Source organism: Hordeum vulgare, chromosome 3H, assembly GCF_904849725.1.
Source record: "Hordeum vulgare subsp. vulgare chromosome 3H, MorexV3_pseudomolecules_assembly, whole genome shotgun sequence".
Taxonomy (NCBI): Eukaryota; Viridiplantae; Streptophyta; class Magnoliopsida; order Poales; family Poaceae; genus Hordeum; species Hordeum vulgare.
This window is the reverse complement of record NC_058520.1, coordinates 416,478,439-416,492,242: the sequence shown is the minus strand read 5'-3', so window position 1 is coordinate 416,492,242 and position 13,804 is coordinate 416,478,439. Positions and strand designations below refer to the sequence as shown.

The 13,804-nt window shown below is 44.4% G+C and overlaps 1 protein-coding gene across 1 annotated transcript; it reads right to left on the bottom strand.

The window, feature by feature from the left end:
- Positions 1 to 3,634: 3,634 nt before the first annotated feature.
- Positions 3,635 to 13,604, bottom strand: LOC123444041 (ribokinase). The gene is made up of 5 exons (XM_045120643.1): positions 12,890 to 13,604; positions 5,369 to 5,554; positions 4,450 to 4,645; positions 4,216 to 4,361; positions 3,635 to 3,830 (listed from the first exon to the last, which is right to left on the bottom strand). The coding sequence occupies exons 1-4, from the start codon at positions 13,490 to 13,492 to the stop codon at positions 4,261 to 4,263; spliced, it is 1,086 nt and encodes a 361-aa protein (XP_044976578.1). The 5' UTR covers positions 13,493 to 13,604; the 3' UTR covers positions 3,635 to 3,830; positions 4,216 to 4,260.
- Positions 13,605 to 13,804: the final 200 nt, after the last annotated feature.

Sequence of the window (13,804 nt, the reverse complement as noted above, 5' to 3'; positions counted from 1 at the left end):
ATTAATGATATAAAACTTAGATGTACAATATTTATTGTACATCTAGATGTACTTTAGTAAAACTGTAAGATTTATTACTATATACTCTTGCATGACATAGCTTTAAAAATAGGGAAACGTTTGGGACCGACGCATAGGTCGAACACTTCGGCCCGCCGCGCGTGCGTCATAGGATTATGATTAAGACTAACCCTATCGTGTGGCTGGCCGTGTGAGCGATTGTTTTGCTACAACAGATGTTAATTTTTTCACTAAAAAAGTTGCATCCACGTTTGTTAGATTTGCAACCCGAGTTCATCAGATTTTTTTGCTACAACTGATGTTAATTTTTGCTACAACTGGTATCGATTATTGCTACAACCGTTCACTAAAAAAGCTGCATCCACATTCGTCAGAGTTGCAACCCGAGTTCGTCGGATTTTTTGACTACAACCGGTGTCGACTTGTGCTACAATATGCATCTCATTTTGCTACAACCACGCCTTTTTTGTTGCAACGCATCGTCGGTGTCGAATTCTTGCTACAGCGACGTCCGTTTTTGGCTACAATCCACATTTTGTTTTGCTACCACGCAGAGTGTCGTTATTTTGCTACAACCACGGTGATATTTTGCTACAACCATGTGTTTTCTTGCATCTGTGACAGAAATTTGCTATAATCACGGCTTGTTTTTGCTATCATGGATGATTTTTTGCTGCAACGGTTTGTTTGAGTAAGATGTCCAGATCTAACGATGATGGATCGCTACATCGAAGGGTCTGGACACGACCGCGCAATCCTTACGCCGGTCCGCTGGCGTAGATCGTTGCCCTAAAAATATGGTCACATAATTGAATCTTGGGATTAATTAAATTGTGAGGTTCTCTTCGTCTTGTTTGAAGGTGTCCATGACCATGAGCCAGCCAAGCTATACGTACATTTTCCGCGTCTGTAACGGAACTGTATGTGGTAAGTTGGGAATTATTTGAGGGATAGAGTACTAGTCTATACCTAATAATAAAGCGGCTATTGCTTCCGTCGAAAAACCCATCACGATATTTTTATAAAAAAAGCCCCTGTAATTTTTGTTATTCAACCCGCGCTCCATCATTTATCTGCAACGCAAAAGAAAAAAACGATTCGCTGCAAAAATTATACCCGTACGCATCGCCTCCTCCCGTCGACCCTGGGCCACCCTAGCCTGTGCCCAGGCCGCCGCCACACCACTCGCCGCCGCGGCCGACCTCAACCGCCACCGCTGCCGATCTCAACCCACCCGCCTCCGCGGATGTACCTCTCCCCGCTCACTGCCCCCGTTGCGGCGCTCGAGCACATCGCGTCGACCCTGGTCCACCCTGGCCTGTGTCCAGGCCGCTGCCACACAACTCGCCGCCGCGGCCGACCTCAACCAGCACTGCTGTCGATCTCAACCCATCCGCCTCCGCGGTCGTACCTCTGCCTGCTTGTTGCCCCCGTTTCGGCGCTCGAGCACAACTTCTGGATCAAATCAACGCGATAGCTACAGCGACTTGGGATGATGCGTCCGCTCGATGCAGAACGGCGGTGGCGCGCGGATAAGGCACGACGGAGCGAAGTACTTTTTAGGTGGAGGCGGGCCTTCATGGCTCACACGGGGAACTCCGAGGTTATGGCGCGGCAACGGCGACTCCTTATGACCAGATAGAGGCGCATAACCCTTGCTCCCCTCAATGTATCCCCTCCTCCGGCAGGAACTCATCATCTGGTGAGATTCCCTCCCCATGCCTCCAACCGTGTGTCAAGCACCGGCAAGAAATTTTGTTTTGTGAAAATTTGTTTGCTGATGAATGAATGTATTTAATGTAAGATTGCATTGTTGTAGAGAGAGAGAATGGAACACCACCTTCAGTTTGTCATCTAATCCCACATTCTCTACCCCATGAGTGAAATAAGATAACAGTCCATTGATCAATTCAGGTAGCCTCTTTGTTTTGCTTTGCTTGTCCCGCTCAATTTCTCATCATGATAGAATTAACAATGGACGGGTTGATTTTCCAAGAAAATAGGATAGGACTTACTACATTAGTTAGTTAGCTTATTATTTTAATAAATTAAAATGATTATAAAAATTAAAAGCGTGTGATATTTTTTCTTCCGTTGCAACGCACGGGCCTTTTGCTACAGTAGTATAAAGGAGGAACAGGATGGAGCGCAGGCGTCACGTCGTGCATTGATTAGCTTAGCTTGAACAAACTGGTTGGACAGAGGCATGTAGGAGTAGCTTTGAACGCAAGGGAAGTCAAGGCCACCGCTATAACTCCGCTCCCCGCAACGGCCATTGCTCCGCTGCATACCTCCAAACGACATGGCCGGCTGGCTGCTACTCCCTCCGTTTTTAAATATAAGATATTTTAAAGATTTTATTATAAACTAGATACGAAACAAAATGAGTGAATCTATACCTAAAATATGACTACATAAATCCGTATATAGTCCATAATGAAATCTCTAAAAGGTCTTATATTTAAAAACAGAGGGAGTACAAAGGAAGGTCTTGACTCTTGACCGGCCCGGCCAATCTGACTCTGACTCATGCCAAAACAAGAGAAAAATACCAGTGGCATCGAGATCCGAGAAGATCCAGATGAACGTACGTACATCTCTGCTACGGTCAAGCACGCATATATGCCTTTCCCCTTGCTCACCCGTATAGTACTACTGTCGTACGAGTACCATACCACTCTCCTGCTGCTACTGCTGCAGAGGTATGTGATCGCGGCACGGAAGCATATGTACATATATATACTGTAAATATGATATATAAATATAAATAGATTGATTAGGCGTGACAAGACACGTGCATTAACTATCCGGACGGTGTTGCGTTGCGTTGCATTGCATTGCGAGAGGAAGCTGGATTGCTAAGCCATCTGCGACAGCGACGTGGCCTTTGTTTTGTTGAGCGATCCACCATAGATAATTCATCCATCCATCCGTTGGTTTCGTCTCAGGTTGCAGCCTTGAGGAAGACTCAAAGTGGCCACACCACCACCACCGTCCCGGACGAGCTTAATGGCGAGCGGCCGTGCGATGCGATGCGATGGCTCCGTCACAGCAGTAGCGAGAAAGCACAAACTGAACCCATATTACCTCCCTCCCAAGGACGGACGGGCGTTCTGGGCGATCACTTACTCCCGGAAAGCGAGGCAAGACTGATGACAAGGAAAAAACAGAAAGCCGTGAGAAATGTTGGCTGTCGGTGGATTCGTCGGGAAAACGTTGGCCGTCGGCGTCGTACGGCGAGGCACATCAGACGTTCGATTGGACGGACGTCGTCAGATCAGATATCCCCCGGAAGTTGCACAAAACGTTACCAGCTACTGGATTCTGGAGGATCTACTAGCTGCCAGGAGCAGTCAGTCAGTCGAGCCGTGCGTCGTTCCTCCGGTGGCGACGGTGCAGCAGCGAGAGGCTTTTCACCGGTGGCGTGGCAGTGATCGGCCTGCGGCAACGGCGATCGGCAGCGGGCCACGACCGGGTCGAAAAAGACGGATGGCTATCGTTATCGATGACAGCATCGAGTGGTTAGCATCGGCCCGGCTTAGCAAATAAGATTACGATTTGACCTGTGCCAGAGTCGCCGTCGGAGCTCGGAAAGCTCCACCACGAGGCCAGATATGAAAACTGTTCATTCGATCTTTCTGAAGTGAAACCGTTGGTTCAGGCGTGCTTTTTTTTTATTTCGAGGGTGCGGGATTTGCTCCCGAAAATGCGTTTCCCTTTCTAGAATACTACTAACGCGTTACTGGGCTGGGGGCGGCACACGAGGGTGCGGAAGGAGCTCACTGGATCCGTCGGAATTTTAGCCGATCCTGCAAAAAGGAATGCTTGTTAGATTGGAGCTAAGACAATGACACCTTACTAACCGCCTTCAGCGTCACCGGTGCTTCACAGCAAAAAAGCAGCTCCTGCATTCAGGGCATGGTGGTTTTGCCAAGTTTAATGACTTCTAACAACGGGAATTTTCTCGGTCCAGAAGGATAACAGGCAATGCCTAACAGTAGAAATGCTATGGCGTAACAGGGAACGACTATAAAAGCAACAGACCTACAACTCCTGAACTTCTACGGAGGACGGCACGGCACGAGGAATGCCATTTTCTCTTATTTCCTCCGCCATAACTTGAAGCGGGGCCGCAAATATACATTGCCCGAAACAAAATGAACCCAGAAAGGAGATTGAGGCTTAACAGCTCACATTATTGCTGATGAATAGGGCGGCTAAAGTCACCATTTTCTCCGGTTATTCGGCTTGCACGGATTCTAGAAGGCTCATCACGGTTTCCCTGTCAGGCATGCTGGGAATGGCTCCCTTTACCCGAACACACAGTGAGGCGGCGGCGGCTGAAAAAAATCAAGAAAATAAAAACCTCAAATCAACATGTCAGCAATACATCAGAACCAATTTTTGACTGGAGGGTGCTTTTAGTACCAGCAAATCTCATGCACTCTTTCTTAGGCTTCCCTTCCACCAGAGCCACGGCAAAAGCTGACGTGAAGGTGTCGCCAGCACCGGTGGTGTCCACTACTTCTGTGGCGGGTATTATCGCCTGTCTAATTGGCTCCTCTCCCTCAACAAACAGAGCAGATCCTTGTGACCCAAGTTTAACCAAAACTTCTTTCACACCCTGCATACAGGTAATATCATCAATGTCCTACTACCTTGGGGTTAATGCATTCAGAGCCTCCGTAGAAGATTTAAATAGCAAATGCATCTCGCCTATAGAAAACATCTAGTGGAAACTGCTAACCTTTGTAGCAAACAAAAAGAACAATTTCAACAAGTTATAGTAAAGAAACCGTAATAAGGTAAATAGAAACAAGGAGTTAACAGGAAAACAATCAGTTGTAAATCAAATCCTCATATTGGCAGCTCAAAGTGGAATATGAAGCGCATATACTGTTGAAACATGGTAGGTAATGGAAAGCCATGAAGTGGGAATAGAGGCAAATGCTATCAACATATAACAACACAGATGTCTGCAACTTCGGCGACTTCAATATCCTGACAAATTACACTGCAACACTGTCTGCCATAAAATTATGGCTATGAACACAGAAGAAGCAATTAGACTTATCTATGCTATGTCATCAGACCAGACAGCGTCAAACAAAAAACATCAGGCGCTGATTTTCCGCTTTTATTATGAACTTAGGGATGCAACACGCATACACAGGCCTATACGAAGGACGAATGGAAGGAAAGCAACACATTCTTTAGAGATGGCTATTATCAGATAAACGTCATAACACAACATCATATTTAAAACGTCTTAAATAAAGATATTAAGATCCACAGTCATGGCTAACGAAAAGAAACATAGAGCAACAATTAGAAGGTAACAACTCACCATTTTATGGCATGCTCCTGCAGCCTGGCTGATTTGTTCAAAAGTCTCTGTAAGCATCCCAGTCAAACGTGCTAGCTCTGTTTCATTTGGACTAAAAATATCCACCAGTTCAAGTAGTTCTCTTGGGACAGGAGCATCCATTCCACCTGCATCCAAGATAACAGGCACACCTGCGCCTTTTGCAGCCTGAAAACAAAAGTTTGAAATTTTGTTACAAAAGAACCCCTGAAATCTTAGCATGCATAAAAGCAAAGATACAAGGTGGTTCCTGCATTTCCAACAATCTATTCTACAGAAGTTTGAAATTTGTCACAAAAGAACCCCTGTAATCTTATAACATGAATAAAAGGGAAAGACACAAGGTGGTTCCTGCATTTCCATTTTCCAATCTACTTTACACAGTAAAAGAAAAAAAAAAACATAAACAAGACTAGACTTGTTCTGGCACAACCTTAAAAATTCAGTCATATAAAGATGTCAACATGAAGCACTAATATTTGGCAAACAGGGTAATTGATCTAAATGGAATCTTTAAGATCATTAGCTAGAAAAGACAGAAACACATTATCACGCATTTAATGAGATTTTGCCATCACATAAACCTGCATGGAAGCATCCTCGAGGTATCAAGAACTAGAAACAAAATTATCCTTCCTTCTGCGACACTATCTCTTTTCCTGGAGGCTTTTTTTCTCCGAGGATTCAATCACGCAGACAAAGAGACCATTATATTCAGAGTTCAGACTGAAATGGAAGCAACTCAAACAAATGACAAGCTACTTCATTTTATATCTGAAGTCACGATACATGCCTGTAATTTCATTTGAATTCCAATAACATAGGCCACCTACTCCTTAGCAAATATATATTACTCCTCAGAATATTTGGATGGTCGTTCCACTTGCACACAACCTCTAATTAGCTAAACCAGAGCCGGCTGAATGGTTTAGGGCCAAAGTAAATATTGTAAAAAAACACCCTATGCATAAGTCGGTACAAAGGGCCGTTTGGGAAAAAAATCACTCTGAGTTAAGCTTCCACTTTCCTCAGATTCCACTTCAAAAACTTGTTATGTCAGAGAGTCTGGGCTGACCACAAACCAAGCCCAGGATGGCATTTAGCTCTTGCTGTGGATCAGACCGTCAGACCAAATAATCAGGGGGTCAAACAAAAATAGGCCTTTGGCACCTCCAGGCCATGGAAAGCTCAATAAGCTCAATAAGCAACACACTGTAAATTCTAACCAATGAATAAAGATGTCAGGCTGAAACTGTTTCTTTTTTGTTCAAGAAACAACACCAACACACACATCCGCATGCAAGACATTAGAGACAGGGGGTGCGAGCAGGGGTCAGACCCCGTTTTTACGTGTATAGGCTGACCGCTAATTTTTTGGTGGACTTGAAAACTTTCTAGCCCAACTGCCCAAGGCCCAACGTGGGAATCATAAATTAAGCCTCAAAAGCTGGACGTACGCATTAAGAAAAAAGAGATTACGTGCAGCCATCAGCCAAGCAGTTAACTTCCCGATCGATCTACTCTTACCCTACCGGTAGTTTCACGAGTGCCTTCAAGTCTTCAGGTTCTTTAGGTTGCTGCGCCGCCGGCCGCCCCCGCCGCCTGTCGCTTCTCGTTCTCCGTCGGCTTTTGCTGCTTTTGCCGCCGTCGTCCAGGGCAGTGGTCCGACACTTCAGAGTTCAGTTCGTGCGATTTCAATCAAAAGATAGAAACTACTCCCTCTGTTCCTAAATATAAGTCTTTTAAGAGATTTTACTGGGTGTCTACATACGGAGCAAAATGAGTGAATATACGCTCTAAAGTATGTCTATATACATCCGTATGTAGTCCACTAGTGTAACCTCTAAAAAGACTTATATTTAGGAACGGAGGGAGTACTTCTTATGTGCTTCATCGGCTGATCGGCATCATACATACATCAACAGATCAAAACTTCAACTCGGAATCAAGGTACGTCGTCACGGACTCACTGTTAATCTTGTTGAATTAGTGCAATTTCTATGAAGATGGTTTAATTTACTGCTTTGATGAGATTATCCACATTTTCGACGATGGTACTCGTAGAGCTGAATTTAAATAATAGACATGTAACTTTTTTCTGTTGCTCAACATATATTGCCATACACTTATATCAATTCAACTATTAAGACTATATTCTTGTGTGGTGTATTTGGAATAATTATTATCTGCCTCGGCCCCTCATGTTCAAATCCTGGCTCCGCCCCTGATTAGAGATGCTAGATTGTGGTGTATGGCGGGGGCCAAAGGCCTTAGTAGCATATATGACAATGAGTGTTTCTTTGGTCGATGGTCTTAGTCTAGTTTTGTTCGGGGAGGGCTTATGTAGCAAGGGTTGTCTTCTTAATATAATGACGCAGAGCTCTCCTGCGCATTTGAGAAAAAAAAGTGATGCCCATAACAGATTGACAAAAGGAATAATTAAGTCGTGGATGGCAATGTGATTGCCCTTGCGAAACCATTAGGTGTCGAAGTAACATGACTGCAACTTGGAAACTTACCTGGAAGTGCTGGGCACCGCCTCGGGTGCGCTTCTTCCACTGGCTTGCCAACCTTGATAGGTGCTGGACGGCCGACCGCCTCGCGAGGCGCAACCTGCCGCACCCACAGCGCTGCCCTCTTTGCGATCAGGCTCCGGAGACGATTCATCATCTTCTCCTGGAATGCCCTTTCAGCCGCGAAGTGTGGCACGAGATCCTCTCATGGCTGCGCCTCTCTTGCCCGCTGCCCAACAACGATGCCACTCTACACGACTGGTGGTGCTCTGCACGGCACGACACCCCTAGGCCTATGCACAAGGGATTGGCTTCCGTTGCTTTGCTCGTCCCTTGGATGATTTGGAAGCATCGCAACGGATGCGTGTTTGAGGGTGCAACACCGTCGGTTACCTCCCTGGCGGCTACGATTAAGGAGGAGGCGGCCTATGGGCCAGAGCGGGCGCCTTGGGGCTCCGGGCCATCTTGCCACAGACATGGGACGTCCACTAGTGTGCATGTGTTCACCTTGTAAATATGCCTCCTAGGAGGATTGTACTAAACCCCTTCTTTTCAATACAATGAACCGCAAAAGTCTTTTGCGCTTTCTCGAAAAAAATGGAGGCCCTCCTGTATGGACCAACCACGAATAGTAAAGTAGCTAGAGCGGACTATCTGTTCATAATCCAGATTAGAAGCACGAGCCCGATGTGGCAGACACTGATTGTAGCTGGGTCAGACTTAAAGAGCACACAGGTAGGGCACATATCAGGTCAATTAACTTATATGCTGATCTATCCTAACTTATACGCTGGTAGGCCAGGTGGGTAATACTCAAAGAGCTCACAGGTAAGCCAAATATTTTAGTCCCTGATCTATCCTAACTTATACACTGGCCATTTCAAACAAACATTGCATGAAACCATGTTGCTCCAAAATCATTTGATATCAGGAGCAATGTAAATGAGCATCAATGTAAGGTTCATTTTCATTCCGAACAAAAGATTGAACATAAAATAAATACTAAATTTAGTAGTAATTTCAGCTGTTCAGCAAGACAAGTGCACAACACAAATTCGCTTAAGAGAAAAAGGTGGGCGGACAGCAATTACCTTCATTTTTGCAACGAGATTTCGTGTAAAACGCCCTATGGGACAAATTCACTAAGATCTCAATCCACTAAAGGGCAGGCACCCATATGTGGCATTTGTTTTGAGTTTTAGCCGTAGCATCATTTCAGAAGCAGCATTAACCCAGAAGAGCTACTATTCGGGCCAACATGTATTATTTCCTAATCTAACTCGAGGTTAATTGGCACTGCATTACTAAGGGTTGGACGTAACCCCAGCTCCCCCGCACACACACGCAGTATTAAAAGGATGACAACCTTGGCAACATTCTGCCCGGAAATGCTCCTCAGTACATGCTTCGTGCGATGAGCCCCTACAAGGCCACACACGGAGAGTTTGTGTAGCAGCGGTTGATGGATGTTTGGTAACATCTGTACCACCCAACACATTAACAATAGATGCCGTACTACGTGGACGCCATTGCAATAGACGAAAATAAAATGAAATAGTTTCGCAGACATGACCGGTCCAATTGTCCAACTAATGAAATACTCCCTCCATTCCATAGTGTAGTGCATATACATTTTTTTGAAAAGTCAAACCTCAGAAACTTTGACCAAATTTGTGGAGAAGAACATTTCTATACTACTGTCTACTATATAGTGTACGAGTAGCAAAACATACAAACCGTTGGATCATTGCAACCGGACGGCTCTAATTGATTGATTTGAAAATTAGGAAGTCGTGACGTCACATGCACCATTGGATCAGGCAATCCAACAACCCATATTGGAGGGATTCACGGTGGGGACCGCTAACTCTGGCAGGCATGTGATCTGACTCTTGCTCCAGAATTTTCAGCTAGCTAGACTGGTGAACTGGTTACAGTACACTAGGCAGTAGTTAAGGCTAGAAACATCTTGACGTGTGTATGTATAGGACTACCATAGCAGCGTATTTTTTTAAGGTAACACGTAGCAGCGTACTGTTGAATGGATGTATGGGAGAGTTTCTTTTTCTTAAGGTAGTATTCCAGTAAGTACACTGTTAAAGGGGGGAGAAATTTCAAACAACCAAAGAAAAATGTTTTTTTTGGGTCCTGGACACAGTCATGCAATAGAAATTAGGAGATATTCCGAGTGAAGGGTGAGTAAAAGGAAAAATGAAAAGGTGAATAGTTGTTACATCAAGCTTCTTTTTTCTACATTCTATTTTAATTGTTTGAAATATTTCATGACACATCAATAATATTTCTTTTTGAAAAAACAAAGGTTTTGTCTAAAACAATTTGTATAAACAAGAAACTGTTGTGCTATTATGAAATTATTAGGACGCCCTCGATCGATTTGCTAGTAGATAGGATCGACGATGAGGCCCGCTGTTGGGCAAACGCCGGAGCTCAGGGGCTTCGGGTTGTTTTACCCACATCCTGGGACGTCCACTGATCGGCCACTGGCATTGTAAAAACTCACCTCCTAGGAGGTTTGTTCTATCTTTCTTTTCAACGAAATGAAACGCAAAGGTCCTTTGCGTTTTCTCGAAAAAAAATGATTTGATGCAAGCAACAAGGAATCTTCCATGAGCTCCTACGAGAAAATAGGAATTTCCTTTTGAAAATGTCAATACAAATTTATCGTAATATAGGGCTTTAGTTTTAATTTTAATGGTTTAGAACTTTGTGTACACATAAAAGTCTCATGTGCAAAGCACGTACAAATGACTAGTACATCTAGAATGCCAAACATTAGATTCATCATAAGATGTAGTTTCATATTTCATATATTTGGTATTGTAGATATAAATAGTTTTCCCTATAAACTTGGTCAAAGTTTGCACAGTTTAACTTCTCAAAAAATCTATATGTACTACATTATGGAACGGAGGGAGTATTCACAAACGAAATAAGAGATGGCAACACCATGGTGCTAATAAAGCATGTGTGAGTACCCATGGCAAGTGCTCTAAAGTGGAACTACTCTTAGTGGCCTTTAAACGAGGATTGAGGAGAAAGTGTGGGACTGGAAAATCTTAGAAAGCATACCCAACAATAACAGAACGAAAATAACCTTATGGTTTCCATCTGTGCTATTAGTTTATTACTACAACAATAAACTTTTATTTCACGTTATCATATATATCCCCTTAATAGTTGTACCATAGCCATGTTCACTCCATGGTTACCAGAAATCGTTCAATGCTTTTACTTATTTTTCCCTTAACCTTCTCATATTTTCATTTTGTTAGTTACAGGCATCTACAACGGGGCCGCTAAGAACGGGTGCCAGGGTTAAAATCCAGGTAATTATGTGCTATTTCCATCTGAATCCGGGATTCCGGCTAGTGTCGATGCAACAAAAGTCCCTGAGCGCCCCGGCTTTTTCGCTCACAGGCTACCTAATATTTTCTCTTTTTTCAACGCCATGTAGGGCTTGCAGCGTTGGAGGTAGGGACCCTTACATGGACGCTACGCTGAATTTCGTACAGTTATTTTACCCTATAAGCGCCTATGCAAGCAATTAGCGTTGTACATGCCCTAATGAGACTATCCAGTCTCACATTTTCTCTCCCGTTCTAGGGGAGAGGCAATAGAGTAGTTACGCTTGAGAGCATGGGTCATGTGGTCATTGACATGGAGTGACACACATTTAACCAGCCCTGCATCGTCGCTATCAACTATTTCATCTCTAAATATTGTTAACTGTGTGATATATCAGAAACTATTTCCTATTATTTGCTTCCACCACTGTCATTCATTTGCTAATCATCTTTTGAATCGAACTAACTAATAGTGTTAGAAGGCATATTTGGATCAAAAGAATTAGAAAACACAGGAATAGGAGAAACACAGGATTAAGATATCACGTGTTATGGATTTCTACAAGATCCAGGAATTTCGCACGTAATGCCCTTTGGATGGTGTACAGGAAAGTAATACTACAATTTTGGAAGAATGAAGTAAGAGAGCATTGGACTTCTGAAAGGAAAAACAAAATGACGTTTGAGCTCACGTTTAGATCATATGGAAGGGGGGATTAGATTGCATTCCATCGAAATTTGAGAACCTCAACCCTATGATCCAGATGGCCTTTACTGGAAAAATCTGTAAGGATTGAAATCCTGCAATATATTCCTATGAAAATCCCACAACCTTTAAGAGGCCTAAAGTTCTTTATTTTATATCTTCTGCCATCATTTTTGCACAAAGTATTGTATTTTAAAATATGCTGGCCACTACATTTGGCAAATAAAAGAGACTGTATATTCTGCTCAGGGAATATCTAACCCATGTTCATGATGTATCACAAATTAGTATGGTGCACCTTTGATCCAGTTGAAAGCACCATATCAGAATCGCAAACCAGAAAAGAGAACACATCATAACATTCACAAGTTTAACTAAATCAACAGAGCTAATTCCAACTAACTAAGAACATTCGACAAACGAATTATTGCTTCACAGCAACACAAACTACCGATCTGTACAGATACAATAAATACAAAATAATCTAGGATTTCGCTACAAATCGAACGTCAGATTTTGTAGCATGGCAAATTATGTTGTCGCGAGGATGACAGTTTCCTTTAACATAATTTGTCATGAAAAACGTTTGATTTGTCATGCTTATAAATCTGACGTCAGATTTTTAATATACCTGATAATCTAAGTTAACAAGCACAATTATTTTTCTCATTATGTGTCATTACACTGCCAAGCAAGCCCATTAGCAAGGACTATAGGAGTAGCAATCAACCAAATATTAAGTGAAAGCAATCACCCAGATGCACAAAAAGAATCGAACTTCAATAGAATCATGTCTTAATTCTCGGAGAAAGAGTTCCAACCCTCATAAAATTCATTTTTTTAGGAATCATAAAGTTCAATCTAATGTGACGAGCGCCTCAAAAGTGGGTATATGTGCGGAGAGGGCTAGAGCAACTACCTGAGCCACCTGAATGTTGACCCAATCGGGTATCTCCCGTTGCAGCAGCAGCACGCCGGCCTGCCGGATCAGGTCCAGGTCCTCCGGGTCGACCTCCGGTGCCCAGCCCTCCATGTTGGCGCCGCCAACGATGATGATGGAGTTCTGCCCGTCGGGCATGAGCATGACAACAGCGTGGCCCGAGGGCGCGCCGGGGGCGCGAGCGACGCGGTCGAGGCGGACGCCGCCGGCGTCCGCGAGTGCGCCCTCGAGGAGGCGCCCGTTGGCGTCGTCCCCCACGCGCGCCACGAGGTAGGTGGGTCCCATCGCCAGCCGCCCCCCGCAGGCGGCTTGATTGGCGCCCTTCCCACCGGCGAGGCTGTGACCGGCACTCGCGGCAACCGTCTCGCCGACGAGCGGAAGACGGTTGACCTCGACGTAGATGTCCGCGTTGGCGGAGCCCACGACGACGATGGGCGGCGGCGCATTGGCGGCGGCGAGAGAAGTGGAGGTAGGTTTGAGGGAGAAGGATACGTGGCTGGGTTTGGGGTTGGATCCTGAGACGAAAGCGGTGGCCGGAGTTGGCCCGGCGAGTGGGAGGCGGAGGCGCGCTTCGAGAGCCATGGGGGTTGAGTTGAGAAAACGGCGGAGTCAACAGGGGTGTCTACAGAGGAGTTGTTTCAGTTGAGATTACCGTGGGATAACGACGATGACTTGGCAGATTACTCTTTGGATCAGACTGTTTCTCTTTTCGAATTGCTCCATCTACTTTGTTGGATTTCTTTTAGGCCTCGGGGTTGGGAGGGATTGCACGGGATTAGCCACAAGGACCTGATTATTATTACTAGCAAAAGAGTCCGTGCGTTGCAACAGGAAAAAGGAATATCATCCATTCTAACTCTGTAAATGAAATCAATAACGTCCCAATAATTTATA